This window comes from Mustela nivalis (assembly GCF_964662115.1).
Source record: "Mustela nivalis genome assembly, chromosome: 11".
Classification (NCBI taxonomy): Eukaryota; Metazoa; Chordata; class Mammalia; order Carnivora; family Mustelidae; genus Mustela; species Mustela nivalis.
The window spans coordinates 65,312,657-65,329,536 of record NC_139030.1 but is presented as its reverse complement, the minus strand read 5'-3'; the positions used below and the strand labels follow the sequence as shown (position 1 = coordinate 65,329,536).

The 16,880-nt window shown below is 40.5% G+C and overlaps 1 protein-coding gene and 1 long non-coding RNA gene across 2 annotated transcripts in view; one reads left to right on the top strand and one right to left on the bottom strand.

Annotated features, from left to right (window-relative positions):
* LOC309843934 overlaps positions 1-16,880 on the top strand; it is a 1,014,078-nt gene that overhangs the window by 341,281 nt on the left and 655,917 nt on the right. The gene's annotated exons all lie outside the window — the stretch shown is intronic.
* NEB (nebulin) overlaps positions 1-16,880 on the bottom strand; it is a gene marked incomplete at its 5' end in the record, with an annotated part of 202,237 nt that overhangs the window by 49,018 nt on the left and 136,339 nt on the right. Inside the window, 10 exons of the mRNA XM_082688978.1 lie at positions 9,295-9,405; positions 9,753-9,851; positions 10,460-10,564; positions 10,662-10,766; positions 11,939-12,046; positions 12,932-13,039; positions 14,146-14,253; positions 15,105-15,209; positions 16,056-16,160; positions 16,469-16,666. Coding sequence (XP_082545104.1) covers positions 9,295-9,405; positions 9,753-9,851; positions 10,460-10,564; positions 10,662-10,766; positions 11,939-12,046; positions 12,932-13,039; positions 14,146-14,253; positions 15,105-15,209; positions 16,056-16,160; positions 16,469-16,666 — 1,152 coding nt within the window. The remainder of the gene's footprint in view (positions 1-9,294; positions 9,406-9,752; positions 9,852-10,459; positions 10,565-10,661; positions 10,767-11,938; positions 12,047-12,931; positions 13,040-14,145; positions 14,254-15,104; positions 15,210-16,055; positions 16,161-16,468; positions 16,667-16,880) is intronic.

The window sequence follows — 16,880 nt, the reverse complement described above, 5'->3', positions numbered from 1 at the left end:
CCAGCAACTACTCTCGCCCCCCTCTTGACATCTTCAACCTTCTCATTTTCCCAGCCTTCTCCTTTCATCTGCAAATAAATTCCAGTCCTCTCCTTCACTAAGCCTTTTCCAATCTCTACCAATGACTTAGTTTCTACCTTTCATAGCCAAGCAGACGACGTATTTCTTTTTTTTTCTCTCTCTCTTTTGGTTAATTTCCCAAGGCAACAGTTTGGCTTTTACCCAGCCACGCCAATGAAGTCACTCTCAAAGACTACCAAAAACTTTACGACTGCCAGATACAAGAATTGTTCTCTGTAGCAACTGAAACTGCTCAGCAGTTTCATTCCTGAAAAACACCCTTCTCTGCCTCTCATTCTTGCACTCTTCCCCTACATGGCCTCCTATCTTTCTAGGCACTCCTCAGCTTACTTCTATGGTTCTGTCCTCCAAAGGCTGCCACTTTTTGGAGTCAGGGTTAGCCTCTTTCATCCTATACTTCTCCTTGGGTAACCTCATCTGTTCGTATGACTCAATCATCAACTCTCCTAAGTCAGAACAAAATTTTCAACAATGCTCTGAACTTACCATGTTCATTGCAGAATTCTCTGTATTATGTTCATCTCCAACCCAAATCTGCTTTTTTACCTATTTTGTCTACTTTGCAAAATGACTCCTCACTCTCCCAGGCATGCAGGCCAGAAACTTGAGGAGTCATCCTAGACTTCTCCCTCATTCCCATAACAAATGGTCATGAATTCTGGGCTCCTGATTTTGTGATGGCTTTTAAGTCCAATCCACCTTCTCCTTTCTCATAGACACTGCCCTAGCTCGGCCTCCTGTAATCATTTCTTCTCTTCCTCCTGTATCAGTCTCAAGATGCTCCTAAAAAACCTTCTGGGACACTTGAGTGGCTCAGTTGCTTAAGCAGCTGCCTTCAGCTCAGGTCATGATCCCAGTGTCCTGGGATCGAGTCCCACTTCAGGCTCCTTGCTTGGCAGGGAGCCTGCTTCTCCCTCTCCCTCTGCCTCTGCCTGCCACTCTGTCTGCCTGTGCTCACTCTCGCTCTTCTCTCTCTGACAAATAAATAAATAAAATCTTAAAAAAAAAAAAAAAAAGCACTTTAAAAACAAAACAAAAAAAACCTTCCTAGGTCCTCCATTGGATCACTCTGCATGGCTCATTTATCTTTCGCAAGTCTGAGAAGGCAATGTTCTTGAAGTTCAGATCTAATCATGCCTTAATGCTCAGAAATAGTTCCTCAGTGATTTTTCATCAAGTCCAATATGAAGATATTGGACTTCATGAGCTGGCTTCTATCTTATGTTTCTAGCCTCATTTCTCAACATTCTTCCACACTCCCTTTCTGCTATTTGAAACTGTTTCCAATTCTAAGAACTCATTAAGGCCATTTTCATATACTGCTCTTTCTGCTTAGAATGTTCTTCTTCCTCTTATCTGCCTGGAAAGCAGAGTCCTCACTGTCTTGATTATTCCTATATGATATCATTCATCATATTGATGTTTGTTTCTCTTCACAGATATGGGCCCATGGAATGCAGGGGCTCGGGTCTATCATTCTTTTTTCACCTTGTACTTGGATAAAAGATCTGAAAAACAGTAGTCCTTTGATAAATGTTGACGGAGTTTCATACAGTGAGGCAAACTAGGAAGTACAAATGGGTAGCAAATAAATTCTAATTATCAATATAAATGCCTGTTGAACAGATAAAATATAGGAGATAAATAATATGTACATACATATGAAGGTGCATATCTATTTCTTTTAATATAAATTATATACAAGCATGAGTTGAAACGAAATATAGCTCATCTGCTTGGGGCTATTTTTTCTGTTACTTCTGAAAGAAAAGAGATAAATTAAATAAAAACTTACTATTTCTTTTGGGCTAAATTTCAAATAAAGCAAGTCAACAAACTCATAGAATCTTATGGTTAAAAGGACCCTGAATCATCTACTCTAATCTTCTAGCTCAGGAAACTGGGGTATTGAATATATGAATTATACAAGGTCACACAACAAAGTGGAAGTAAATCTGGGACTAAAACCCAACTCTCCCATACCACTTCAATGATTTTCTTCATATTATATTTCCCCCATACTTAGGTATGCATTGTTAATGCTTCTTTATTTTTTAAAATTTAAGTCATAGTTAGTTGACATGGAGTGCAATATATAGGTTTCCGGAGTAGAAGTCAGTGATTCATCACTAATGTAAAAGACCCAGTGCTCATCACATCAAATGCCCTCTTTACTACCCCTCACCCATCTAGCCCATCCCTCACAGACCTCCCAGTTTATGTTTCCTGGGACAACATTCCTGATTGCTAGTACTATGAAGTATAAAAGTCAAGAATCTATACAACTCAAAAGCAATTCAAAAGTTGAGAACTCTACCTTCCTTTTGCCATCAAACTTTTTACTAAAACAGTGTTTTCCAAACTTTCCTGATCTGAAAAAAACCCAAAAGTCCTCATTAAAACAGATTTACAGGTTCTACCAAAGAACTTCTGAATCCAGAAAAGTGACTTCGATCAGTATTTTTTAGAATTTATTTAAACTAAATAAACTAAATTTCTCCCACCCACTATTTCCCATCTATGGCTAACACCATTTATATACACACACATTAGATTCCAAATATAAGAAAGGTCATATATTTATCTTTCTCTGACTTATTTCACTTCGCATAATGACCTTGAGGTCCATTCAAGTTGTGCAAATGGCAAGATTTTGTTCATTCTGGTATATGTGGCTGCCCCCTACAGGACATCTCTTGGTCACTCAGCTGTGAAGGTCAGGAGAGCTTGTGTTCCCCTGGTGCCATGAGACTGTTATAACAAAGGTCACCCAGAAAGGAGCTCGTAGCCTTGCCTGGGAGTCTGATTTTTGCAACTCCAGCCAGAAGACACCTCTATGTCATCTAGCTCTAGTGGCTGGTAGGGCTTACTCTTGTGGGTTCCACAGGACTGTAACCAATAGGAAAAGAGTTCTTAAGTAGCTACTATCCCCAGGGCATAGCAAGAGACAACAGACCCACGAGCTCAGTCTTTCTGTAAAGAAGACGTGTTAGCTCATCATCATAACTGCAGCTTGAGGGGCAGGCTTTTTATTAAAAATGCATCTTGGGCTGACTAAAATACTTTTCAGAGAACTTAGAGGTCATTTATTATCTTCATCCTTACCCTCTACTATGCCTTTGAGTGCCAATATCTCCTGGAGGGAAGCTTTTTCACACCTGGTGCCTGATTTTTGTAGCTGCCAACCTGGGGATACCCCTTGAGTACCTGGCACAGATAGCCTGGAAGGCTCATATTTCTGGGTTCCACAGGACTATGGCAATTAGAAAGACAGTTCTTGGTAGGTTACCACCCCAAGGTCTTTCTGTGAAGGACACCTCTTTGCTTGTCCTGGAATTTTGGCCTGAGGCATAGGCTTTAGGTATGACACATATTTAGTGGCCTATGGAACTGCTAACAAGGAACGAAGTTGTAGATCCTATCCACAAAGGTAGATGCTCTGCTTTTACCTTGCTCCAGCTTGCTGGTTTCATAGGGTTTATACTTGTAGTCCCTTAGGATTGTATGTATTTGCATACATTTAAAAGCTGATGCCTGAGGGTTTGGCTTCCAGTCCACCTAAATCTAGGTGCTGAGATCCTCCCCTTTGGGACACTGCAAGGTCTTGGCACATCCTCAACTACCCGGAACTATTTAAAAATATAATAGGATACTTAAACAAGCATAAAGTTTCAAGAGAAAACTAAGAGTTGAGATGGGGTTGAACAACAAGTTTCACATCCTAAATGAGGCCTTCATTCAAGACTGGGAAAGGTGGTTGTTTCACTTATTGTATATAAATTAACACAGACAGTCAAGAAAAATGAAGGAAGAGGAATATGTTCCAAATGAAAGAATAGATAAAACTCAGAAAAAAACCTTAATAAAATGGAGCTCATTTACTTGATAAAGAGTTTAACTTAACACTCATAAAGATGCTCACCAAACTGCAAAGAAGAATGAACACAGTGAGAATGCCAACAAAAAGATGGAAAATAAAAGAAAGTATCAAATAGAAGTTACAGAGCTGAAGAATACAATAACAACTGAAAAATACATTTGAGGGGGTTGACAGCAGACTAGATAAAGCAGAAGAAAGGATCAGTCAACCTGAAGACAAGGCAGTGGAGCTCACCTAACCAGAGCAGCAAAAAGAGAAAAGAATAAAAAAGAAGTGAAGATAGCCTTAGGGACTTGTGGGACAGCATCAGATAGACTAACATTTGAATCACAGGGCTTCCAAAAGGAAAAGAGAGAAAGGAACAGAAATCTTATTTGAAAAAATAATGGCTGAAATATTAATTTCCCTAACCTGGGGAAGAAAACAGACATCCAGATCTAGGAAGCCCAAAGAATTCCAAATTAGAGGAACCCAGAGAAACCCAAAACAAGACACATGATAATTAAAATGTTAGAAGTTAAAGAGAAGAAGAAATTATTATTATTTTTTTTAAGATTTTTATTTATTTATTTGACAGAGAGAAATCACAAGTAGACGGAGAGGCAGGTAGAGAGAGAGGAAGGGAAGCAGGCTCCCCGCTGAGCAGAGAGTCCGATATGGGACTCGATCCCAGGACCCTGAGATCATGACCTGAGCCGAAGGCAGCGGCTTAACCCACTGAGCCACCCAGGCGCCCCAAGAGAAGAAGAAATTATTAAAAGCAGCAAGAGAAAAACTTGTTATATACATTAACCACCTGCCCATACGATTATCAGCAGATTTTTCAGCAGAAACTGCACACCAGAGGGAGTGGCAAAATATATTCCAAGTGCTAAAAGAAAAAAAAACCTTCTGACCAAGACTACTCTACTTGGCAAACTTCTCTTTCAGAAGTGAAGGAGAGAGAATTTCTTAGACAAGCAAAAGCTAAAGGAATTCATCATCATTAAAGAAGCCTTAAAAGAGAGGTTAAAAAGATTTTTTTAAGCTGAAAAGAAAGGGTTCTAATTAGTGATAATAAATCTCACTGGAAAGGTGTATATATATATATGGTAAAGGTAGTGAATTAATCACTGGTATGAAGGTTAAAAGACATTGTAAAAATAATTATGATTACATTTAGGTAAGAAATACATAAGATAAAAACATGTAAAATGCGACATTAAAAACATAAAACAAGGCAGAGGGATTAATGTTGAGCTTTACAATAGGATCAAACTTCAGCTGTTATCAACTTAAAACAGACTGTTATAAATACCAGTTGTTACAAGTTGCTTCATGGTAATCATAAAGCAAAAACTGACAGAAATATACAAAAGAAAAGAAAGAAATATAAACATATCACTAAAAGGAATCATCAAATCACAAAGAGAGCAAAAGAAGAAAGGAAGAGAGAGGGACTACAAAAACAGCCAGAGAAAATTAATAAAATGGCAGTAAACATATACATAAAAATAATTAATCTATACGTAAATGGACTAATTCTTAATTAAATAATTAATCTATATGTAAATGGACTAAATTCTCCCATCCTAAGACACAGAGTCTCCAAATGGATTAAAAAACCATGGATTAAAAAAATGGATTAAGGGCGCCTGGGTGGCTCAGTGGGTTAAACCGCTGCCTTCGGCTCAGGTCATGATCTCGGGGTCCTGGGATCGAGTCCCGCATCGGGCTCTCTGCTCAGCAGGGAGCCTGCTTCCCTCTCTCTCTCTGCCTGCCTCTCCATCTACTTGTGATTTCTCTCTGTCAAATAAATAAATAAAATCTTTTAAAAAAAATGGATTAAAAAATAATTAATCTAGGGACGCCTGGGTGGCTCAGTTGGTTAAGCAGCTGCCTTCAGCTCAGGTCATGATCCCAGCATCCTGGGATCAAGTCCCACATCGGGCTCCTTGCTCCGCAGGGAGCCTGCTTCTCCCTCTGATTCTGCCTTCCACTCTGTCTGCCTGTGCTCGCTCTCGCATTCTCTCTGACAAATAAATAAATAAAATCTTAAAAAAAAATAATTAATCTATATGTAAATGGACTAAATTCTCCCATCCTAAGACACAGAGTGGCCAAATGGATTAAAAAACCAAAGAGTCAGACACTTAGCCAATTTAGCCTAGGTGTCTCCACTGAGACACCTAGGTGGCACAGTTGGCTAAGTGTCTGACTCTTGGTTTCAGCTCAGGTCATGATCTTGGGGTTGTGATATCAAGCCCTGTCAGGCTTCATCCTTAGCATGGAGTCTGCTTGAGATTCTCCCTCTCCTTTTGCCCCTCCTACTCAGGCCTGTGCTCTCTTTCTCTCTCTAAAATAGATGACTAAATCTTAAAAGAACATAAAATAAAAAATAAGACCTATCTATATACTGCTTATAAGAGACTCCTGTTATATGTAAGGACACATAGAGACTGAAAATGAAGGGATAGAAAAAGTTGTTCCATGCAAATGGAAACCAAAATAAAGGTGAAGTAGCTATATTTATATGAGACTAAATAGACTTTAAAGACTAATCAGAAACAAAAATGGGTATTACATAATGATAAAGGGGCCAATCTAACAAAAAGATATAATATTTGTAAATATGCACCCAACAGAGGAATACCCAGATATATAAAGCAATTATCAGCAGACCTAAACAGAGAAATAGCAATACAATAATAGTTGGGGACTTTAATACCCCACTTCCATCAATGCATAGATTATCCAGACAGAAAATCAATATGGAAACATTGCCCTTAAATGATAGAGTAGACCAGATATTTACAGAACATTCTATCTAAAAGCAACAGAATACATATTCTTTTCAAGTGCATAGAATAATTTCTTAAATAGATAGATTACATGTTACACCACAAAACAAGCCTCAATAAATTTAAAAGGATTTAAATCATATCATGCATCTTTTCAAACCACAACGGGACAAAACTAGAAGTTAATACATGAAGAAAGTTGGGAAATTCACAACTAGGTAGAGATTAAGTAGCATGATACTGAACAACAATGGGTCAAAGAAGAAATCAAGAGAAATTTTTAAAATCTTGAGACAAATGAAAATGTAACATTCCAAAAATTATGGGATACAGTTCTAAGGGGAAAGTTCATAACAATGCTTACCTCAAGAAACAAAAAAAGTCTCAAATAAACAACCTAACTTTACATTTCAAGTAACTTGAAAAAGAAAAGACAAATGATGCCCAAAGTTAGTAGAAAGAAGGAAGTAAAATAAGGGAAGAAAAAAATAGAATACAAACAAAAAATGTAATGGAAAAGGTCAATGAAAGAGCTGGTTCTTTGAAAAGATAAACAAAATTAACAAACCTTTAGCTAGACTCACCAAGAAAGAGAGAGAACTCAAAATCAGAATAAAAGAGATATTATAACTGATACCATAGAAATACAAAGTATCAAAGAGACTACTATAAACAATTATGTGCTAAATAAATTGGACAATCAAGAAGAAATGGATAAATTCCTGGAACTATACAACATGCCAATGCTGAATCATGATGAAAGAGAAAATCTGAACAGACCGATTACTACTAAGGAGATTGAATCAATAATTAAAAATCTCCCAACAGGGGCACTTGGGTGGCTTAGTGGGTTAAAGCCTCTGCCTTCGGCTCAGGTCATGATCCTAGGGACCTGGGATCGAGCCCCACATCAGGCTCTCCGCTCCTTGGGGAGCCTGCTTTCTCCTCTCTCTCTCTGCCTGCCTCTTTGCCTACTTGTGATCTCTGTCTGTCAAATAAATAAATAAAATCTTCAAAAAAAAATATCTCCCAACAAATAAAAGTCCAAGATCAGAAGACCTCACTGGTGAGTTCTACCAAACATTCAAAGGATGAATCCCAATCTTTCTCAAAATCTTAAAAAAAAAAAAAAAAGAAGTGGATCAATATTTTATGAAGCTCACGTTATTCTTCCAGTGAGGCAAGTGTGGGGAAAAATGAATTACTGAATAGCTATTTTTTTCCCCAGTGTACATGCATAAGACATACAGAATCCCAATAGGAACTGGGAAAAGGAGAAATTAAAAGTTTTAGATAATTCTGAATCCAAACACCCAACAAAAGTATTTTGGAGATACCAATAAGCACGTTAAGTTGCCATATCATGTTTTATTATGTGGCACTTGGAGGACAGCTGGATACTTAAAGCAGTAATTTCCAACCCTGGCTGCATGTTAGAATCATTCTGGAGCAGCTAAAAGCATGCAGATGCTCAGACAGAGAGAATCAGAGGTCTGGTGTGAGGCTGGGGAGTTGGGAGTCTAGTCAGGATAGGTAAGAAATATTTCCCAGGAGATTCTGATACACAACCTGTGTGGAGAAGCACAACTTTGCTGAGAGAGAAGAACATAAGCATTCCTGGCTAAGTGCTGAAGCAATATAGCTAAGCTTCCAGCAAAGCAAAGGAGCTCAATGTATCATTTTAAAAGCTAAAAAATTCATCATCCTCTGCCTCTAGCTTACTAGGAGTTTAGCAAGCTGTGCACCCCGCAGTGAGGACACTTGGTTTGCCAGGGCGTCTCTAAGTATAAGGGCATAAGTGATTCCTAATTAGCGGCCATTAGAAACACTGAAAATGGGAAATCAATGAAGTGGCCTGACAGCCAGTGTGTGGGTCAACTTGGTGAAGTCTGATGAGAAGGGCCAACTCACCTAAAATAAGAAAGACCATTTACATTTGTGGAATGCCCCTACCTTTACAAAGCACATGGAGTCACTAGCAAACACGGACATCGATCATAGCCAAGGCACTATGGGATACACATCTAAACAATGTGGGGTCCACCTCTCAAAAGGAACCAAGAGTGTAGGTGAGAGCACGAGATCTATACACAATTAGCTGCAATAAATCAGAAGCCTCGGGGCCAACTGAAAATGAAACAAAGTAGTCTAGAATTTGTTGAGTAGGTCACAGAGCAGGGAGCCATTAGAAGACTTTTCCATGGCGTTGCCATGATTAGGGTTTCTGATAGCAGGGATTAGAGAGTTTTGAAATAAATTCAGTTTGGAGACTGCAACAATAGCGTAAGACAGAAGGCCTTTCCAATTTATAAAATCGTGTCAACTCTCAGCAGTTCTCATCACAGGCAGTCAAATACTGATATCCTCATCTTATCAAAAGGGGACAAAATAAGTAAAATGAGGCAAAATGAGGTCAAGTTTTCTTTACTTCCTTACATATGGGAGGCACTCTGTAATTAAAGGCAGAGGAGAGATTTTTTGCTGAGTGTGGTGGCCTGAAAAATAGCCACCAGAGGAACAAGTCACTTGTAGTGACAGGTTCAGCATTCTTACCTCGCTCAGATGTGTCTTCAGTTCCTGCACTTTTCTGTATTCCGGAGTGTCAAGCACCACTTTGTACTTGTCTCGCATCTTCCTTGCCTTATCGGTGTACAGGTAGTTAGACTTGAAAACACAACAGAAATACAAGTTAATTGATCATTTAAGGAATTGCATGCCACAGTCACACACTACCTTTCATGCGGTTGGCACGTGCAACTTGAGCAGGGCTTTCATGTCCCTGGATGTCTTCCCATCTCAACAAAGATGACTGTCATTTCACTGAGTTCATCAGCTTTCACAGAGGCACATATCAGTTTAGGTGAGTCACGAATGGTTCAAATCGGTTAATGGTAAACTTCCTCTTAAAAGTAGCTGCAGGCAAAGATTTTCTGTCCAGCACCTTGCAGCTGGTGACAGGATATATGGAAGCTGTGTGGGGATAGCTATGTGCCGTGAAGGTGTGCACTCACCCAGAGTTTGCGCAGGTGCCGTGAGCGGACCATGTCGGGAGTGTCATACAGGAGGCAGCCCAGTCCCCTGAGGATCTGCAAGTCCTCTTTATATTTAATCTGCGTGGCAGAAACAGAAATACAGCTGGCCATGAGTAACTATAAACCAGGAACAAATAAGACAGAGTAGTGACACTTTTCTACTGAAAGTTTTCTTTCTGGTTGAACACACTCACACTGTATTCTTTGTTTGTGTGCACCTAAATGAATCACAGGTTTTAAAATTTAATATCTAATCTGAGCTGAGGAGAACACTGATATTTGTTATTATTAAATTGATGGGAGAAAAGCATAGAATAAATGGAATGGGCTTGCAGGAGAAGGAATATTTAAGGAGAAAAAAAATGGCAGGAGGAAGTTGTTAAAAGGGGTGGGAGAGGGGATGAGCAGATCAAAGACACTGAACAGGACCCAGGACACAGGCCATGTAGAGTGAGAAGCTGTAAGAATTCAGTGTTGAATGCAGGATGGTGGTGAGCAATTCTTGTAATTCCCAAGTGGTCCTCTTACTACCATTTCCATAGCTGGAGAAATGTGGGATTCTGCTTCCACACAATTTCACCTCCAAGTTGTATATTCAGTTTAGAAGTACTCAGTGCAGAAGGATATTCAAAGGCCACTGGCTGGCTTACATGTGGACAGCCTCTTGTCCCTTATGAGATGCTTACATCACTGGTGATGTCTCCCACGTAGCGGCAATGGATCACTTGGGGTGTGTATGGCATTGAGATCATGTGGCCTCGCATCTTGAATAAGTCTGATTTGTAGATCAACTAGAAAAATACCCAGAAACACACACATCAGAGACCAAACTGTTGACAGTCCATGGGTTCCACAGCCTGTCGTCCTCTCTCCTATGAAAATACCCACCTCACTGACAGCCTCTTGTGTCTTCTTGACTTGGCGGATTTCAGGAGTGTCGGGAGTTGTGTGGATCTTGTCTTTCAGTTTGTGGTACAATTGGCGATACAATCTCTACATTAGAAGAAAAACCATTCCAGGTATTTAGTGTTAGGAAGATGAAGGCATCTGTTGACTAATCAACAATCAAATATTCTACATAAAGAGCCATGAGAGGGGCAAATAAGGATAAAGAAAGGGGCTGAGATTAGGAAAAAAGAGAAAATGGTAGTTATTTTATTTAGATGAAGAATTTTGAGCACAAAGTCTTCCACATTCTATCAGACGACTGGATAGGATCAGATATACAAACCAATCATTTATATGGAAAATGAGGGTCATGAGTCAGACTAAAATGTAAATTTATTAAAGATTTTTTAATACAAATGTCAAAAGAGAAATTAATACACATTATAATTTATGAATGAGATCTCTACGATGGCACTGCCAAATACAGAAAAATGTTGCCAATGGATTCAAGTATCAAAATGGTAGCTAAAAGGACTCTTTTATTCCTTGCTAATGCATAAATTTATAAGAGACAGTAAACCCTTAATGCACTTCAAACAAAGCCGTAGTCTTTACTTTTTATTTTTTAAACTTAAGTTCAATTAATTAACATATGATGTGTTATTAGTTTCAGAGCTAGAGTTTAGTGATTCATCAGTCTTTTTTTTTTTTTTTTTTTTTTTTTAGTGATTCATCAGTCTTATATAACACTCAGTGTTTGTTGTATCATGTGCCTCCTTAATGTCCATCACCCAGTTATCCCATCTGCCAACCCCCCTCCTCTCCAGCAACCCTGTTTGCTTCCTATGTTTAAGAGTCTCTTGTGGTTTGTCTCTATGATTTTTCAAAAAGATTTTATTTATTTATTTGACAGAGAGAGACAAAGCAAGAGAGGGAACACAAGCAGGCCACCTGCTGAGCAAGCAGCCCAATGCAGGGTGCCATCCCAGGACCCTGGAATCACGACCCAAGCCAAAGGCAGACACCTAACAACTGAACCACCCAAGCCCCCCTCCCTCTATGATTTCGTCTTGTTTTATTTTTTCCTCTCTTCCCCTATGATCCTCTGTATTTTAAGCTCCACATATGAGCGAGTTCCTTAACCCACTAAGCCACCCAGGTGCCACAATGAGTGAATTACTTAAATTCCACATATTGTATTTATCTGATGGTCTTATTTCAAAGCCATGGTCTTTGAAACTCAATTATTTCCCCCACAGAATCAACATTCACAGTACCTCACTGGTAACATCGTTGACCCTCCGGACATGGACAAATGGAACGTCTTTGGGCCCAAGGGTATATCCGTTTGCCTTGATGTGTTCATAAACTTCTTTGTATTTGAACTGGAAAAGCAAAGTCAGAATAAGTCCACTGATGGGTAAATGGAGAGTAGCTCAACATTTCTCAAATAGAAAAAGCTGTTGCTTTCATTTGAAAATTACTCTCTAGGATTAAGTATAAGGAAAAGTCACTGACAAATTTTAATAGTAATCTGAACCCTGAAAATTATTTTGTTGACTAATAAAGCCACATCCAGAAAGGAATAAAATTGAGTGTTGCCTAGATAAATCTGTTTGTAGCCAGGTATGAAAAATATGAGAAAAAAACTCTAATTTTAGTCCCAGTACAGTTAGGAAATTAGGAAGTGCAAAGAAACGAGAGACTACTTTTGAGACTGATGAATGGCATTATAGACTGATTTTTAAAAAATGACATGTGAGATAATTAAATCTGCAACTCTCTGCTTTGGAAACCATAATTTTGGGCCCCTGGCTTTTGGACACTGCCTGGCCAGCAGCTAGGCAAGAAGTCCTTTCTTTTCCAAAGGAATATACAGTGATGTTAGATCTTGAAGATAATATTATGGCCACATATTAGCAGGATGTGTATGAAGCTCTGTTTCTGGTATATGGCTTGGAATGGTTCAGGATGCATCAGTGCTAATATCAACAGAAATAGAGGCAGGATGACAGCCATGAACTCTAAGCCAAGGTAAATGACTTATGCAGATACAATCCCACAAAAGTCCTATACGAATCCACTGGGCTACCCAGGCATTGCCAAATTTCAATTTCACAGCACCGCTAGGAAACACACTGTCTCCCATTCTCTAGTCCCACCATTACATCATATTGAACCTTCAAGGTGTGACCAGGGCATTAGAGCGGCTAATAATGAATATTAGTGCCCCCCCCTTCAAACCCCATCTTAATGAGGAGACCACTCACATAACTGCTCATGTATCGGGTGTCTTTGGCATGTCTGAAATGAGGGGTGTCCCCTGGAAGCCTATATCCAGTAGGCAGAGAGCGTCGGCCAGCATCTCGGTACAGACCCTGCCAGAAGGAGGAAAAGTGGGTTAATCACATCTACATCAAATAACTTATCTAAGTTAAACAAGTCACATGCAGCTCACGTTAGATTTTCAGTTAGATACATCCTGTCCTTATGTTCACTATACTGATTTCAGGAAGAAATTAAGTAAGTTTTCTAAGGGTCAGGCAACGAATCAATTTTTCTCTTAACCTGTTTTTGAGAGAGAGAGCAATGAGTGAAGGGGCTCATAGGAAATAATTCTTCTATGTTTTGAATGTATATATTCCCAGTTAGCTGCATGGTATCTAGGAAGAAAATGGGAAAAGTAGAGAAAACAGGTAGTCAGGGGTGCCTCTGCCATTAACCCCCCCTCACCCTTTGGAGATATCCACGTCATTACCAATCCCTGAGAGAATCATGGTTATAAGGCACATCTTTGGAATGCCATCCTCCCCATAAACACAGTGCCCTGATGTCAGGCTGGGAAAAGGTCAGGATACTCTTATTCCTGGCAGAAGAGGGAAAGAAGTTTCTGACTATGACCTTAAATAGTCTGTTTTTTTTTTGGGAGAGCTCCAGGAGTAGGAATAGTATGTGAAATATTAAAAATAAATTAAAACCAAATTACTTTTAACATTCAATGTAGGAGACTAACATCGAAGGTTGAGACCAAAGTAGCATGACCAGATGACACAGACTAGGAATATGAAATATGTGAGTGGAATCCAGTGTCCTTCTCTTCTGAATTCCAACAGTAACTTCTAGCCCTCTCTCTCATTGTTAGTAGTCTTTTGTGTTTATATGCCTTGCCTTTATCATCTTGGTTTTGAGTTTTTTTGAGCCAGAGATAGGGGGTTGCCTTTCTTCACTGTGTCTTGTAAACACTACTCTTAAAAAGCCCATTTCTTGCTTGGTATAAAGATCCTGCCAGCCAAGAGGGAAGACAGACTATGCTTCTTTCTTTGACTTTTTTAAACTCATGGGAATGGAAGAGCATTTACAATGGACAAGTTCCGGCTGAGATAATGCCCAGGCCAAAGCGGTTTCCACGGAAGCCAGCGGCCTGGCCCTTGTAGGCTGCCTCTTGGAGTTCTGCTGGGCACCGCGTTAGGTTCGCACTGCTCACCTCACTCTGGAGCTTGTAGGCATGAAGGGCCCGCTCCAGATCCACAGTTTTCGTTGTTGGAGCCACTTTGCCCCTGACACTGTGCACATAGTCATGGTGGTAAACAGCCTGTGTGCAGAGAGAAGAGGAGTCAGTTGGTTTTCCCAGCAGCACTGCTGGGAAGAAGCAAAATAAATGGAAACCCAGTCTCTCTTAAATAAAATAAAATCATAATAAGTAGCCTTCTTCCCTCTGGCCAGAGAAATCTGATCTATTATTGGTCTTACCAGTGGCACCACAACCAGCGTGTGGACCCCCACACTGAGAGAGATGGGGAAGACACCGCTGAGGCAGGGGAGGAAGAGCGGGCATTTTACCACTGTAAGTTTCAAAATAAGTAGGCTTGAACATTCTAACTCACTGGTAGCATTCCCTGTTTACTAATTAACCTGCGGGGTTAGTTTTAAAAAAAAAGAAAAAAAAGGCAGCTTTGGGGGCTGCTTTGGGCCGGGCCTGCCCGCGTGGCGTCAGACACGACAGCGGAATGGCGCCCGCGGCGCACACAGAAGCACGTGGAGGCACAGCTGGGCCGGCTCCGCCCACGCCGCACGGAGGATGCGCAGTAGAGGCCGGACCCCGCCCCCTCCCTCACTTGGAGCCTGTCCCCTCCTCACTCTACCACAGTCAGCTCTAGTTGCTCAGCAGGCTTCCGCAGCGGGACAGAACTGTTGCTCTTGACACAAGGATACAAAATGCAACTTTAAAGCAAAAAGCTCCCAGACACCGAGGATTCCATACAGTGAGGCTGCTGACACCGCCACCCTGGGGACTGATTGAACGCGCCAGGCTTTTAGCAAACAAGAGCAGACTCTCTAAGGCGCAACTCTGGTCTCCCAGTTACAAAAGGCCACTTTTTTTTTTTTGGGCCACTGTGGCCCCATCTTTATTACTGTCCGCATGACTTCCCTGGAGGCACTCACATCACTTAGTTGTTTCCCACTTTTGACAGCCTGCACGTAGACTGGAGTATCAGTGACCAGCTTGTAGTCATTCCTCGTTTTCTGCGCATGAGATTTGTACTTGATCTGCGGAGAGGAATAAATTAAGCCTGTGTTAGATGGTTCACTGTATGAGAAACTGCCGCTTTCGCAGAGAGTCTTGTTCCTTTTAACTCAAGACATTTACTTTCATTAGCACTTAATCAACCTGGAGGCATTTGAATTTTATGATAATCTGCATAATTAATGCTTACAGTCATATGGAGCTTCCAGAGCATTCTAGCAGGTGAGGAACATTTAAGCTTTTTTTTTTTTTTTTTACTGAAATCTTGTACAGCATTAATTTGCTCAGCAAAGCCTCCCTTTTTAAAAAAAAAGATTTTATTTATTTGACAGAGACATAGTGAGAGGGAACAGAAGCAGGGGAATGGACAGAGGGAGACGCAGGCTTCCTGCAGAGCAGGGAGCCTGATTCGGGGCTCGATCCCAGGACCCTGGAATCATGATCTGAGCTAAAGGCAGATGTTGAACGACTGAGCCACCCAGGCACCCCAAATTCTCTCTTTATAAACAGATCCTGTATATAAGCATCACAAACACCTCACAAATGGAATTTTCCTAATATGAGAGTTATGGGTTTGATATATCTGAAATAATCCAAATGTAGACAGAAGAGCCAGGGGTCCTTTCTTCATGAGAGGACAATAGGACAGCTTAACTGCTTTGCTTAATAGGAAAGCTACACGCATTACTGAGAAATGGGTGTTCTCTGCTCCTTGGCATCTTTCTCCAGCTCTGCCACCCTCAACACCACTTAAGACATAGCTGGTCTGTGACAATGTCCGTAACTCTCCCTTTGACTAGACTATGTAGAAAAAAGGAAATATATTAGAAAAGAAAAAAAAAAACAACTAAAAAACCAGGCAAACTCACATCGTTCCGTAGATCATAAGCATGTTTGGCGTGAAGAATTTCAGGAGTGTCCCAGACATAGCAACCAATGCCTTTTAGCCAGTTAAGGTCATCCTTGTACACAATCTAAAGGATTGTAGCAGATAGATGGAATCAGGGAAAAAAAAAAAAGTGACAGTAACTTAAACACCAAAAATATGGACACCCTCTGGATCCAGGATGACTTTATGGAATGAACATCAAGAGGTATCATGTGATGAGGCTGAGGATGCCAGGGAAACAGTGGCCCACAGAGCCCTGCTTTGAGGGACAGACCCATGGGTGCAGAGGAAAGCAATCCCAGGAGAAGGAGGTGAAGACACAAGTGAGTCGGCTTCGCTTTAGGATGGCTGTGCGAGGCCAGGGAGGGGGACCTTCGTGAGCAGTAGACTTACATCGCTGATCTGATCCGTGACTTTCCTGACGTGGCTGTTGACTTGCAAGTCAGGGTGGCAAATCCACTCATGGAGATGGAGGCGGTAGTCAATCTCACTGACTTTCTTCTGAGAATCCTTAGCAGTAACCATCTCAACCATGTCAGGCACAGTGTGGATTTTCATCTTGTTCTTTTCATAAACTGATCTGTAGAGGCGCTGTGAAGATAAAATAACATGCCAATTACACAGGGAATTGTGCAAGGTATCATGGCAATAAACGCCTTTCTTATGCCCTGGAGGAGTCAGGGTAAATGACTACAGCCATCAGGTGTTACCTGGAATTTTCTGACACTTTCTATAGATTCATGGGGGTGGGGTAAACAGCATGTGCTGAAATGACACTTGCTTCTTCACATATGTACAGTCAGGG